The sequence below is a fragment of the Felis catus genome, chromosome B2, assembly GCF_018350175.1.
Source record: "Felis catus isolate Fca126 chromosome B2, F.catus_Fca126_mat1.0, whole genome shotgun sequence".
Lineage (NCBI taxonomy): Eukaryota > Metazoa > Chordata > Mammalia > Carnivora > Felidae > Felis > Felis catus.
Window position 1 is genome coordinate 110,188,429 of NC_058372.1, and position 13,877 is coordinate 110,202,305.

Genomic DNA, 13,877 nt, shown 5'->3' on the forward strand with positions numbered 1-13,877 from the left:
AGAGACCATTATCAGAAACAATATAGTTACTATTTTTATACTGTTAAAGAGCAAAAATTTCAGCTAAGTAAACTTGAAGATCTAATGACTTTATTAAGTGATTCATGAATCAGACAGCATCCTATCCAGCAAGTAGAGGGGAGCTCTGAGGAGTTGTACACAATGGAAGGTTTTTATAAGAAGGAAGGTGAGGCAAGGAAGTTATTAGCAAAAGAAAATAAGGATTGTTCTAAGTAAGGTCACATTCCCTTAGAGGGAAGGGCAAGGGGGTTATTAGGTGGATTATTAGGTGGTTAAGTAGTTTCCCTCAGATCTATCCTCTTTGATTTTTGTTGTTGTTGTTGTTGTTGATAAATATTTTTAGGTGGGAAAAATTCTAGGCTCACAAATGTCTTGCATCCTGCATGAAACTAACCTGTCTGAAATTTGCCCAGTTCACACTTTGTCTTAATCTATCTCTTATAAATTAATAACTGTGATAGGGAGGACAATGATGCCTGATAACATATGAGCAAGTAGTGACAGAGGGCGGCAGCTGTAAATGTCACAAAGGGCCTTTTCTTAACTCCCTCTATCACTGTTCATTTGATCCATTGTTCAATTTAGTGCCCACTAAGTGCTAAGCACCTTTCTAAAAACTAGCAGCATATGGGTGAATAAGACAGACATAAAGTCTTGCTGTCCTGGATGATATCTACAATGGGAGAGTTAGGTTATAAACAAATAAATATATGTCAACAGTATCCGTTCTATCAGAGAATTAAATAGGATGTTGTGGTAGAGTTACTGTGGTTTTAGATTGAGAAATTAGGACAGCCCTCACTGAAATCTGAATGACAATGATGTGTTTTGAATCACAACTGAAGGAAGCAGCAGGCACCAAAGATCAGAGAGAGGTAAGAGCTGTCTTTGCAGAAGGAGCAGCCGGTAAAAAGCCCTTAGAATGGACATGCCTCCAAATCCTCTTTGTTCCTCTGATCCTCACCATACCACCCCTCTGTTTCAAGATTACAAGTAGCATTGTGTCTGATGAAATCAGCAGTCCATTCTTAGTTTCCATCCTATATGATCTCTTGGAAGTTTTGTCATGATGCACCCGTCCCTTTCTTCCCCTTAAGACTTTTCTTCTCTTGGCTTCTTGGACATTCCATTCTCCTGGTTTTCTTCCTGCTTCACTGGCTGTTCCTCTCCTGCTGTTGTTTCTTTCTCTCTCTGATCTCTTAATGAATTACATGGTACCAGAACTCAGTGGTTTCTTGTTTGCTTGTTTGTTTTTGGTTTTGTTTTTTACATTTTCTCTATCAACATTCCCTCCTCTTGAGATACTGTCCGATTTCACTGGGACAATATCATTTTCCTGGTAGCTCATGGATTTGTCTTCTCCAGTTAGAAGCTCCACTGACTTCACACTCATAAATCCATCTGCCTATTTGACCCCTGCTTTGGCTATCTAAGAGGGATCTCAAACTTAATGGATAATAAAGCGGAGTCCAGATATTCTCCCTGATACCTGTTCTTCCTGCCTCTTCCCCGTCTTGGTGAATGGCAGTTTCACACTTCCAGTTGCCAGAGTCAAAATCTTGGAATCATCCTTGTCTCCCCTCTTTCTCTCAACTGTGTATCTAATCTATCAGCAATAATTGTCAGTTCTACTTTCAGATTTGTTCAGCTAGCTGCCATTTTTCACCCAAAAGATCTGGTCTCTTGGTATCCCTCTGACCCCATCTTCTGTTCTTTTTTCTCTGTATTATCCTGCCTGCAGTTCCTTCCTGCACATTGATAGCTTTGACTCTAACTTTCCCTCTGCTTAGAATGCTCTCTCCTTGCCACTGGCATAGCTCACCCCTTACCTTTTCAGGTCTTTACTTTCATGGCCCTTCTCCCCAGCTAACCCTAGCTAAAATCACAACCTCCATGCCCCAAGACTTCTTGAAAACTCCTATATTCCTCCATAGCACTTCTCCTCCATAACAGTTAGGACTATTCTCCTCCATAGCACTTAGGACTCCTCACATACCATACATTTTACTTATTTTGTTTATTCCCCATATCCCTCACTAGAAGTCTCCTGAGAGCTGGAATATTTTTTTTCACTGCTTGGTATATTATACATGTTTAATAATATATTTCCTGAATAAAAATTGAAGAACTGAATAGAATCCATCATATTGAACTTCAAAGATGCCAGTGATGATTTTGGCAAGAGTATTAGGGAGGCAGAAGAGACTTAATAGCTTTCATTTAAAATGGAGACCTCAAGAGATGATACGTTTTAAAGGATAAAAGACAAGATAGTATGTGGAAAATTTTCAGTTAAAAGAAGGCCTTTGTTAGTTCAAAGTTGGTGGTGATGTGAGGAAATGAGGAGTCAGGAGAAAGGGAAAGTCAGGTGAAATGGAGGCGGGAGATGATTGTTAGAGTCAGCTTGCTGATGAGGCAGAAATGGAGAGGGTCCCAGATCTTGAAGGAATAGACTTGGATAGTCTGAGCAGCACCAAGGCCAGCTCCAGGATTGTGCGGTGAGGTGTGTTTGGTTGCACAGGGCCCTGGGATCAGAAGAGATTTGCACTTGCTGTTGCTGTCTTGAAGTTTTCCATATGTTTTGGAGACGGGGTGCTACATTCCCACTTTGCACTGGGCTCCAATAAATTATGTAACCAGTCCTGAGGAACACATTTTCCATTGTAATAAGAGGAAGGGTAGAAGGAATAAGTACAGACTACGGGGTTTTAGAAATTTGGTGGTTGAGGGAGCTTTTACCTGAAGATTTTGATTTTTTTTTTCTTTTCTGCAAAGTAGTGAGATCATCTCCTAAGAGCAAAGGAGGTAGAAACTGTGAGGAAGCTGGAGAGAGTGTGATGAACTATAGGGAGATCATTAAGGGGGTTGGGCTATGGAACCATTTGACCCGGTTCAAATTGTGTTTCTGTCACTTACTAGCTCTGTGACTGAACAAGTTACTTAACCTGTTTGTATTTCAATAGACTAATCTATAAATGGAGATTGTGATAATACCTAGGAGACTGCCTCACATGTAATAATTCTGGAGAATAGGAGGGAAAGGTAACTAGGAGAATGTTGATTCCCAAACCTATCCATATTTCTTTTCTTTGTATAGTTTCCATATCTAGATTGAGGGCAAAGCCTCTCCTAATCAAGGAGAGAATTATTAGGGTGCATAAAGGAAGTACTAATGGTTTCATTCCACTATAGTATAAAATATATTTCACTATATTCTATAAATGAACGGAATTATTTATTTATTTTTTAGATGTAAAAAAGAAAGATGAAGAAACAACACAATGCCAATTGGAAAAGCCCCCAAAAGAAGAAAAATGAAGGCTCATAAACTATCAAAAGTGCTGAATTTCTGTAAACTGAAAGACTTAGTGGCCCTGCTTTCCTGAGATGTTTGATCTGGTAGTAACTATGGTAACATTGCAGCCCTAAGCAACACGTGTGTATTAGATAATTTTGTTGTGATGCTACTCACTTGGAATGCAACCACAATGTCCAATGTAGGCTATTAAAAGGCATATTACTTCCAAATTGCACCCAAGGAAAAGGTTAAGAATGTATGGTCACTTATATACATATCATTATCTATAAACCCAACAAAATCCACTGTTCTCTTTTGGATTTACTTAGCCAGGTGTATTTTTAATTCTGTTTTTATGGTAATGGGCAAACCATTTTCTTAGTAAATATAAAACAAACACCATTCATTTAAAACTATGGAATTTGTAGGGCAGTATTTTTTTTTTTTGGATGAGAAGGAATAATAGTCAAAAACACATAGAGAACATTTGTTTTTAAAGCAAAAATACACTATTTTTCCCCAAACCCTAAAATGATTTGGAAAAATTGCAAAACTTTGACAACTTAAATATCTTTAGGATATTTTTGTTTGATGTATTTTGCTTCTAGTCTATGCATACTGTGATTTTTCTTATAGACTCTTAAAATACAAAATTTGTGACAAATTGTTTATATGGAACATGCCTATTAAAATGAATTTCACTATCTTCCTTAACTTTGGTGTATGTGTGTGCATATGTTTTTCTTTAATAAGACTTATTCAAAACACTTTACTAGTTGCTTTATACTGTCTTTTCCTTTCTTAGGGCTTATGTGTATCGTGACTTGTTTCTGAAATGATTTCCTCAGGAATGCAGACCATCATTTTTATATCTTCCCTAAAGTAACTAACATGACACAAATATTTAGTGAATGTTGTAGGTAGAAATAGCAAAATACTTGCTTTTAATATATATTTAAGTATATATTTTAAAAGGAACAAAAGCAAAACCAAAGTTGTAGTAAATTTTATTAGACATTTTAGAAAAATAGTAAAATTCTGAATTTTTAGAAAATGGACTAATGAATTTATTTTAATTTTCAGATATATATGCATGCAGTTATATTTTATTTGATTGTTGACTTAGGCCATGTCTGTATACAGTAATCAAATAAACTCTTCACTGCTCAAGAAACTTGTTCTTGATACAAGTCTTCTTAATTTTATCTTCTAAAGTATACCAACTGAAAAATGGTGACACACTTTAGAGGAGGAAGTTAATAAACTTTGCAACATATATCACCTCCTACTTATTATTTCATTGGCGAAGCCTAACTTCATATCTTATATATACCAAAGGGGTAGATTGCAAAGAACCTGATTGTTTTAAATTCTCAAATATAATTTTTTTAGGTAAAATAATCAAAAGTAATATCTTAGGTGTAGCACTAATTTATTTTTTTTAACTTTTAAAAAAATTATTTTTTAATGTTTATTTTTGGGAGAGACAGCACGAGCAGTGGAGGGGCAGAGAGGGAGGGGGACACAGAATCCTAAGCAGCTCCAGGCTCTGAGCTGTCAGCACAGAGATCAGCACGGGGCTTGAACTCACAAGCTGTGAGATCATGACCTGAGCCAAAGTTGGACACTTCACTGACTGAGCCACCCAGACACCCCTAGCACTAATTTAATTTTCAATTAAATGTATTACACTAAAATTGTATTTCAGGAAGTTTTTGAATGACATGATATTGTATAAACAGTATAAAGAGTATTAGAGGAGAACAGTGATTTTTAACTTGCAGGGTAATGACAATTTTACCTCCTGAGGAGGACGTTTGTCAATGTCTGGAGACATTTGTGACTGCCACAACTAGGCTGGGGGCCAGGGAGAGAAAGCGCTGCTGGCTTCTAGTGGACAGAGGCTAAGGATGCTGCTAGGCTGCCAAATATCTTGCAGTCCTAGGAGCGGACCCTCACGGTGGGTGGACCCTCACAGCAAAGGATTATCTGGCTATGCATGTCAGTAGTGTAGAGCTTGAGGAACCCTGGAGCAGAGTTAAACTGTTAAGCACAAGGATTTTTTAAAAAATTAATCACTAGTACTTTATTGTCTACAAATTTTCAGAACATTCCTACTGTCCAAATGTTTAGTATTTGTACAATAATTTCCTTTTTCGGTCTGTGTGAGTGAGCTATATACATTGTATTATGTATAAAAACACGATGGCAAACATCAAACTGAGTCTTCATTGCTCCCCTGTTCTTTTAAATTTATGAAGGCTCACTTTCTGAAATAATTATTGTTTTGGTCCCTCATTCTATTTTTTTAAAGTTTTTATTTAAATTCCATTAGTTGGGGTGCCTGGGTGGCTCAGTCGGTTGGCTAAGCGTCCAACTTCTGCTCAGGTCATGATCTTGAGGTTTGTGGGTTCAAGCCCCACATCAGGCTCTGTGCTAACAGCTCAGAGCATGGAGCCTGTTTCAGATTCTGTATCTCCTGCTCTCTCTGCCCCTCCCACGCTATGTTTCTCTCTCTCTCTCTCTCTCTCTCTCTCTCTCTCTCTCTCTCAATTAAACTTAAGGGGCGCCTGGGTGGCGCAGTCGGTTAAGCGTCCGACTTCAACCAGGTCACGATCTCGTGGTCCGTGAGTTCGAGCCCCGCGTCAGGCTCTGGGCTGATGGCTCAGAGCCTGGAGCCTGTTTCCGATTCTATGTCTCCCTCTCTCTCTGCCCCTCCCCCGTTCATGCTCTGTCTCTCTCTGTCCCAAAAATAAATAAACGTTGAAAAAAAAATTAAAAAAAAACTTAAATAAATAAATTCCAGTTAACATACAGTGTAATATTAGTTTCAGGTATATAATACAGTGATTTAACTCTGCCATACAATACCCAATGCTTATCACAGCAAGTGCCTTCCTTAATCCCTACCACTTTTTTCACCCATTCTCCATCCACCTCCTTTCTGGTAACCATCAGTTTGTTCCCATAGTCAAGTGTTTCTTGGTTTGCTTCCATCTCTCTTTTTTTTCTGTTGCTTATTTGTTTTGTTTCTTAAATCCCACGTATGAGTGAAATTGTATGGTATTTATCTTTACCTGACTTATTTTGCTTCACATAATATTCTCCAGCTCCATCCGTGTCATTGCAAATGGTAAGGTCTCATTCATTTTTGTGGCTGAGTACTATTCCATTGTGTGTGTGTGTGTGTGTATAAATATATATACCACATCTTCTTTATCCATCAGTCAATGGACACTTAGGCTGTTTCCATAATTTGGCTATTATAGATAATGTTGTTATAAACATCAGGGTGCATGTATCCTGAATTAGTGTTTTTATATTTAAGTAAATACCCAGGAGTGCGACTACTGGGTCATAGGGTAGTTCCATTTTTAACTTTTTGAGGGGACTCCACACTGTTTTTCATAGTGGCTGCACCAGTTTGCATTTCCACCAACAGTGTAAGAGGGTTCCCTGTCTCTACATCCTTGCCAACACCTGTTGTTTCTTGTGTTGTTGATTTTAGCCATTCTGACAGGTATGAGGTGATATCTCAATGTAGTTTTGATTTGTATTTCCCTGGGACGATCAGTGATGTTGAGCATCTTTTCATGTCTGTTGGCCATGTGTATGTCTTCTTCGGAAAAATGTCTATTCATGTCTTCTTCCCATTTTTAAATTGGTTGGTGACTTTTGTAAGCATGTGCATTTTGGATATGTATGACCTGAGTTTGAGTAGCTCTCCCACTCACTAGCTACATGATCTTGGGAAATTTACATCATTTCCAAGTCTCAGCTTTATCCTCTGTACAGTGATATTAAGAATAGTACATACTTTATAGGGTTAGTGGAAGTAATAAATGAGCTATATGTAAAACACTTGGTGAATGGCTGGTAAAGAATACTTATTCAATAAATATTGACTATCATCATCATCATTTTTATTCCAGATGCTTTTGCCATTATTTTCTGGTGGTGGAGGTTGTGGGCAGCTGAGTTTGTTAATTTGGCTATCTCTGCCTTTCTGTGTGCTTTCACAAACATCCCTAGTTCTTGGTGCGGGGAGAAGACATTATAATGGAAATTGACAATTCATAGTAATTACCACATTAGTGCCAATTCAGTCACACTAATAAGCTGCTGACAGGTGATGAACATTACCCTTTAACAATGAGTCACCTCACTAGTGTTTTATGACAGTTACTGCAACAAAACAGAATTTCGAGAACTTAAATGAGTAATGTGTTCCATGAAAATGTAAAAGAAAAAAAATTAACAACTCTTGGATCACAGTATTATGTGGTATTTATCTCTCATTTAGGATTAGGAGACCAGAAACGAAGCCATGTCCCTTTCACTACTGCTGGTAATGACATACATTCCAAATGTATATCTTAAACCACTTATTCATCACAAGGCACACAGAAATGTTCCATTATATACATATTTATAAGTATTATATGTTACAGGAGGTATCAGGCTTGTTGAATATTTACTAATGAAAGGATTTTTTTTCTAAGATAAAATCCAGACAAAGGGGAATGAGAGGTCAATTGTAGTTTAAAGACAAAATTGAAATAGCCTATCAACTTTTCGAAAAAAAAAAATCAGGCTCTTTTGGAGGAATCTTTGCTTATTGTCAATGACAGTGTCAACAAAACTATCTAGTTGGGCTCATTAAAGGAAGTCTCGAAGCCCATTTTTGCCATTGTCTATATATAAGCCACTTGGCTTAGTCAGTAGCTAAATAATAATTATTATTGTCAGATAAACCAGGACAAAAGGGAATAATAAAGCTATTAAGCAGTTATTTGGAAACTTGACTATTCAAAGGAAGAGAAAGCAGAATAAAAAACAATTTTGCTCCTTGTGCCAAGAGATATTTTTGTAATTTGGGCTGGAAAGGTTGGAACCATCTTAGAATGTGAATTACCACAGAGCAAGGCATCCTACTTCCAAGAGGAAATGGTGCGTTTGCTTCAATTTCGCTAGCTTAGGTGGCTTTGGCCAGTTTGGGAGGTGATGGTTGTAGAGAGAGAAAGGGGGAGAGGGAGAGACACGAAGAGTTACAGAGCACACTAGCCTGTTGTCTTATCTGTAAAAACTGACACCTCAAATTCAAATTACAGTTCTACTGTTTGCTATCAGGACTTTTGAAGCACTCTCTGTGCTTCAATGTATAAAATGATGAATTATGAGAATTAAATGAGTGAATACTAGTAAATTGCTAAGGAAAGTGCCTGGAACATAGAGAAGCTATTATTATTTTTTTATTTTTATCATCATCATTACTATTAATTGCTTGAGCATAAAGAGTGGCAGACTTTCAGGTGAATGTCTGTTCTTTTCTATGTCATTTGCTAAAGTACATTTTCCTCCTATTCCTTTGCTCTCTTTTCTTCCTGTGAGCAGCACGTCTTTAGCTAAAACTAGGACTGATTAACCAGAGTGGATTCCATTTTTTCCAGAGTTATTGATATTAATTCTTATTGAACATGGAAAATCTGAAGCTGTTTAAAAGTGGAAACATTGGCTCAAGCAAAAGGCTGGAAAGGTATTGTTGCTCCTTGTTAAAATTCTAAGGAGGATTTTTTATTGAGCACATACCAATAGGAATAATGATAATAATATGTATACATAATAATGATAATAGTAATAATAATTATATAGTCATACTTTGAGTGACTGGTGATTACTAAGTACCATAGTAGATCCCTCTGAAGTTTCATAATAATAATCATACAAAATAGTTGCTAATGTTTCTCATTTTGCAGATGAAGAAAATGGATTCAGGGAGTACCTTTGGGAATTCACACAAGTAAGAAAGTGTGAAAGTGTGAAAGGCAAGAGTGACCCAGGATGAGGCTCTCAGAGTCAGGATGTGCACTGCCTCTCTTGCACCAAAAGACCCTCTGCTCAAAACGGAATTCCACTCAGGATTCCTAAAAAATTTTTAAAAAGTTGTATATAGAGAGAATAGCACATAAGCCCTCATGAGGTATTTATGCCTTAGCAGAAGGAATTTTATTTATTTGCTTGGCATTTATTTATTCACTCCCTCCTTTATTCATTTATATTTTACCTTATCACAAAAAAGACTTTATATGACAAGTGCAATTGCCATTTAATTTGCCATTCGCTTGCAGGACTCTAAGGAATGGAAAATAGTGAGGCGCCTGTGGCTCTTTGGGAAGGGAAGTAGTGCCCTGGAAATGACGCAAAGGGGGGACAGGCTGAACTGAAGAGAGAGGCACCACACCCAAACTTGACGCATTTCACATTTGTCCTGGGGCTGCCTATAACTGGAAAGGGCACACTGATATTCTGTGGGAATCACAAATATGATCTGTCATGAACTAACTGTGAATATCTTAAAGGTAGGGCCTCACAGGCAAGTGAAATGATCTCCTTTGTTCCATGTAGGTATGTTTCAGAGGCTGAATAATATCTGGCAGCACTGATGGCAGAGGAGTCCCTGAAGCCCTGGACAGGCATCACTACAGAGGCCTCGGGGAACAATTCTTCTCAGAGTAAGATGAGAAAAAAAAGTCTTGCCCCACCTTTGAGCGTATGGAATTTACTTTTAGAGCTCTTGGAAGGATTTCGTGGTGATTTAGAGACATTAGACATTTGAATATTCCAGTTTTATAATTACATTTGCACCTAAATTGGATTTCTATTCGTGTAAAAAAAATTCACTTTTAAAATATTTCTTCATTTGATATTATAAAGACTGTGGAGAACAATAGAAAAAATAAGGGGGATATCAGTCAAACAGATGTGAATTTGGTTTCAGAATTTTGACCTAAATTCAACCTAAATTGTATTCCTTTGGGTAAATTTTCTTTTTACATGCAACAATTGCTCAAAATCAACACTAGGTGGTGGTGGCATCACGTTTCTTACTGATTTCACTTCTGTCACATTTAATGTTTTCCTAAGGTTTCCAACTTGCTTTGATTTGTTTGTTTCAGCAATTATGCTATGTGTGTGTTCAGGATTATTGCAAAAACAAATAAAACAACAGCAGAAAACAAAAATAACTATTTCAAACAATTTTTCAGAGACAGTTTAGAAAGGAAATTATGGGTTTAAGAAAATGTGCTAATCTCTGATTATTGAATTTTTAGGATATCCTATGTTCTTAGATACCAAAAGAGGGTGCTCTAATACATCTTAAAAATACACTTCTTAGAAATACAAAGGCTGCAACTTTTTCTTCCATGCAACAAAGAGTTCTTTTTTCTGTATAACAGGGGCAACTTTCTTTTTTTTTTAATTTAAGATGGTTATGCACAAATGTCTTATTCATTAAAATCAAGTTAAAAACAGTTCTGAATTCTCTACAGTCTTAGATTAGAATTGGCCTTTGATGTTTTTAAAGTTAAAAGTGCTATTTTCAATTTGACTTTGAGACTTTGAAAAGCCCCTGGCAGCTTGAGCACAAGTAAATGGTATATGAATGTGTGGCTTTATTCTCGATTTAATTAAAAATATCTTCTATCACTTCAGAGTTTCCCCTCCACTTAGGAGGAAGATGAGTCTCATGAAAATATAATGTGGGTTAACTAAGTGATTATTCCTGGTCTCCTGAAGGCAGAAAGGGAAATAGGGAAAACTTTTCCCATAAATTCCCTTGCATGTTGTGTGGGAAACTTGCATGCACAAAGGGGGTGTTGGCCAGATAGTCGTGGCAGAGTCCCTGCTGGAGGTGAGAGGCCTTGAGCACAGCTTCTTGATATCTCTGGAGTGCTGTCACTGGACCCAAGTTCCAGATTCAGTGATAGGCCACATGTGGGTGAGCAGGGAAGAGAAGGGAGAGACAACGCTTAATATGCATTAATAGCTAACACTCAATATACGTTAAAGACTTTTACCAGGGCTTTATGTGTGTTGGTTTACTTAATTCTCTTAACAGCACAACATATGAAAAAAACAGGCCAGACAAATCCTTGCCCAAGGCCATACTAGTAAATGGCAAAGCCAAGTTTCAAACCAAAGCAGGTTGAATCCAGAATCTGTGCTTTTAACCACTAACTTGTATCACCTTTCCAAAGGAGAGCAAACACAGTGTGAACTATATGCCGAGTGCTGTTTTAAGTGCCTTACCCACGCACACTCTCTTAATTCTCATAATGCTGATGTAGGCGTTACTGTCCCCATTTCACAGCTGAAGAAACTGAGGCACAGGCCAGTAAAAAGTTTAAGATAATGATTGAAGTTGAGGGTGTGCTTAAAGGCAAGATTTTAAAACAAAGTCTGTTTAAAGAATACTCAGCAGCCTCAGAATTGAGCCCTGAACTCCTTTCTCCTTTTTCCTTTGCCTTGGGGTTTTCTTACTTCCATAGATGCCGCTGCCTGCAGGCTGTCCCCGAGCCACATTGCCTCTCTTTGGTGGTTTTGGTCTAGGTATGGGGATTAGTTTCCTCTTTTGATGCTTCCTATCATGGCTGGGGTTTTTGAAACCCATGCCCTTAAATAGAACAAGAGACGCTAACTTCCTCTGCTGAGCACTACATGCTGAGATGGTGCTGCTTTTGCACCAAGGTTCTGGGGCAACTTCACAGAAGCGTACCTTCTTCCCAGCTCCAGCCTGCCCTCCGTAGTTACCATCTTCCTACCAGTCTTCCCCTTTCCCCCCACAGCCAAGATGGCTTTGGGTCCCCTCCCCAAATGTTTGTCCCCCCCCACTGGTAATTGACAAAATGAACGGTCCCACTCTGCCAGTGAGAACGCCTGCTTTCTTACAGCAATGGATGTTTAGGTGGTTGGTCAGGAGATAATGTGAGCCTGTGTTGGGGTGGGGGGGAAGGGAGTCTGTTTCACCAGAGGCTATAGACCCCAAGGAGATAGCTTAGTAGTTACTTCACTTAATTAGCAGAAAATGAGGCCCAGTGGTTTGGATGATTCTGTCACCAAGAGTGACAGAAAATCCAAAAAAGAAAGAAAGAGAGGTTCTTTTTCATTTACAGGTTCTTTTCAAATACAAGCAGTCTTTATTTCTTGGAACTTTGGTTTTCTTACATGTAGAATGAAGTTATTTAGAAGGCCTCTAAATCTTACCTAACTCTGTTAGTTTCTTATTTTCAGGCACATTTTAAGAGCTGCTGTGAGAAAATGAAATTGGCTATCAGCAATAGTGGAATGTACACTTTTAACTTGAAAACAAATTGATATTTTGTTTTGTTTGTTTTTAATTTTATTTCTGGGTCTTTCAGTTTTCCAGGTAAGAGGAGGCAGACTGGACATTGTGTGTCCAGTCTTCACAACTGCATCTTCAACAAATGAGTGATAATATAAATTTGCAGTATTAAATGAAAAAATGATCAGAGATTCCATAACAAGTAATACTATATAAAACTTTGACTTAATTTAATTAAATTGAGTGCCTTTCTAAAGCTGTTGTCCCTCCCCCGTCACTGTTTCTTCAAGATATGGAAATTGGCAACTCTCCACTGATACATGTCTGACTTACCTATGTCCTGAAACACCGTCTCACACTTAGTAAGGAACCACATTATCTGAGTGGCCAGTGACCATAAGGACATTACTCTCCCTTTCTTAAGACTTTATCCCTTGACATAATCTATTACCCCTCACCTTGTCTGGTCCTTATTCTTAGATGGCTCTGGAATTTGAGGTCTTTGGCAATGATGGTCAGAAAAGACAGGAGGGGAGACCACAGTGGCTGCCTTTCTAGATGCTCTTTTCAGAGTATCTACTGCTGGCCCAGCTGCAAATAATAGACAATACAATTGGTGGGATGTAAAGAGCATTTCAAATGTGAACGAAGGCTGAGAGGAGGCAGAAATGCACATGGCGTATTTGGAGATAAGTGGGCTGGCGTGGTTGACACTGAGGTGCAGAGAGTAGTGAGACACTTGGGAAATAAGATTGGAAATGAGATTCAGATTCTAGAGACTTGGCAAAGGCAGGCTGAGGCACCTGGACCCTACCCTGTAGGCAATAGCAACACCGAAAAGAGGTGGTTTTGCTTGTTGTTTTGAGTAGTGAAGCAGTACGATGAAAGCTAGCAAACACCTTTATTTTAAATTATATAAATGAAAATATTATCCCCTTTCTTAGTCACATGAGAAATGGGTGGCAGCAAATCAAAACTAGCTGAATCTGTCAAAAAGAGCTCCACATCAGAGACCCACATCTAGATGCTGTAAGAAACCTCAGTCCATATGAATGACCGCTCAGCATTCCCATATTCCCCCTCCCAGAACATATGATCTATTTCATACCAATCTAACTCATCCTAGCTAGCGATCTGCTAACAAAAGCAATCTTTCCTCAAATCAAAGTTTCTTCATCCTTTGTTTGTTTTTGGTGTTGCTTAAGAAATAGCACTTCAAATGCCCTCAGCCTTAAAAGAAAGCAGGCGGATGTGGAAAGTAGTCTGAACCACTGTTGTCTCTGCACTGACACTTCCCGCATTTTAATAAGCTGGCACTCTACCACGCTCTGGTAGCATAAGTGAGCAGAATTTCCATTTTTACGAAAGATCTACAGTTGATTTTCTAAAAAGGAACAAAATAATAACCAGATGGTAGTTGATAGGCCAACTTTA

At 38.1% G+C, this 13,877-nt stretch overlaps 1 protein-coding gene and 1 long non-coding RNA gene across 8 annotated transcripts in view; both read left to right on the forward strand.

The window, feature by feature from the left end:
* The window catches only part of PKIB (cAMP-dependent protein kinase inhibitor beta), a 177,433-nt gene extending 173,400 nt beyond the window's left edge, over positions 1 to 4,033 (forward strand). For all 7 annotated transcript variants that reach the window (XM_045057975.1, XM_006931971.5, XM_045057978.1 and 4 more), the window contains one exon: positions 3,272 to 4,033. In XM_045057975.1, coding sequence (XP_044913910.1) covers positions 3,272 to 3,339 — 68 coding nt within the window. In that variant the 3' untranslated portion in view covers positions 3,340 to 4,033. The remainder of the gene's footprint in view (positions 1 to 3,271) is intronic.
* Positions 4,034 to 6,886: 2,853 nt separating this feature from the next.
* Positions 6,887 to 13,188, forward strand: LOC109499880. The gene is made up of 2 exons (XR_002157434.3): positions 6,887 to 8,855; positions 9,725 to 13,188. It is a non-coding gene; the product is annotated as an uncharacterized LOC109499880 (long non-coding RNA).
* The last annotated feature ends 689 nt before the right edge of the window (positions 13,189 to 13,877 follow it).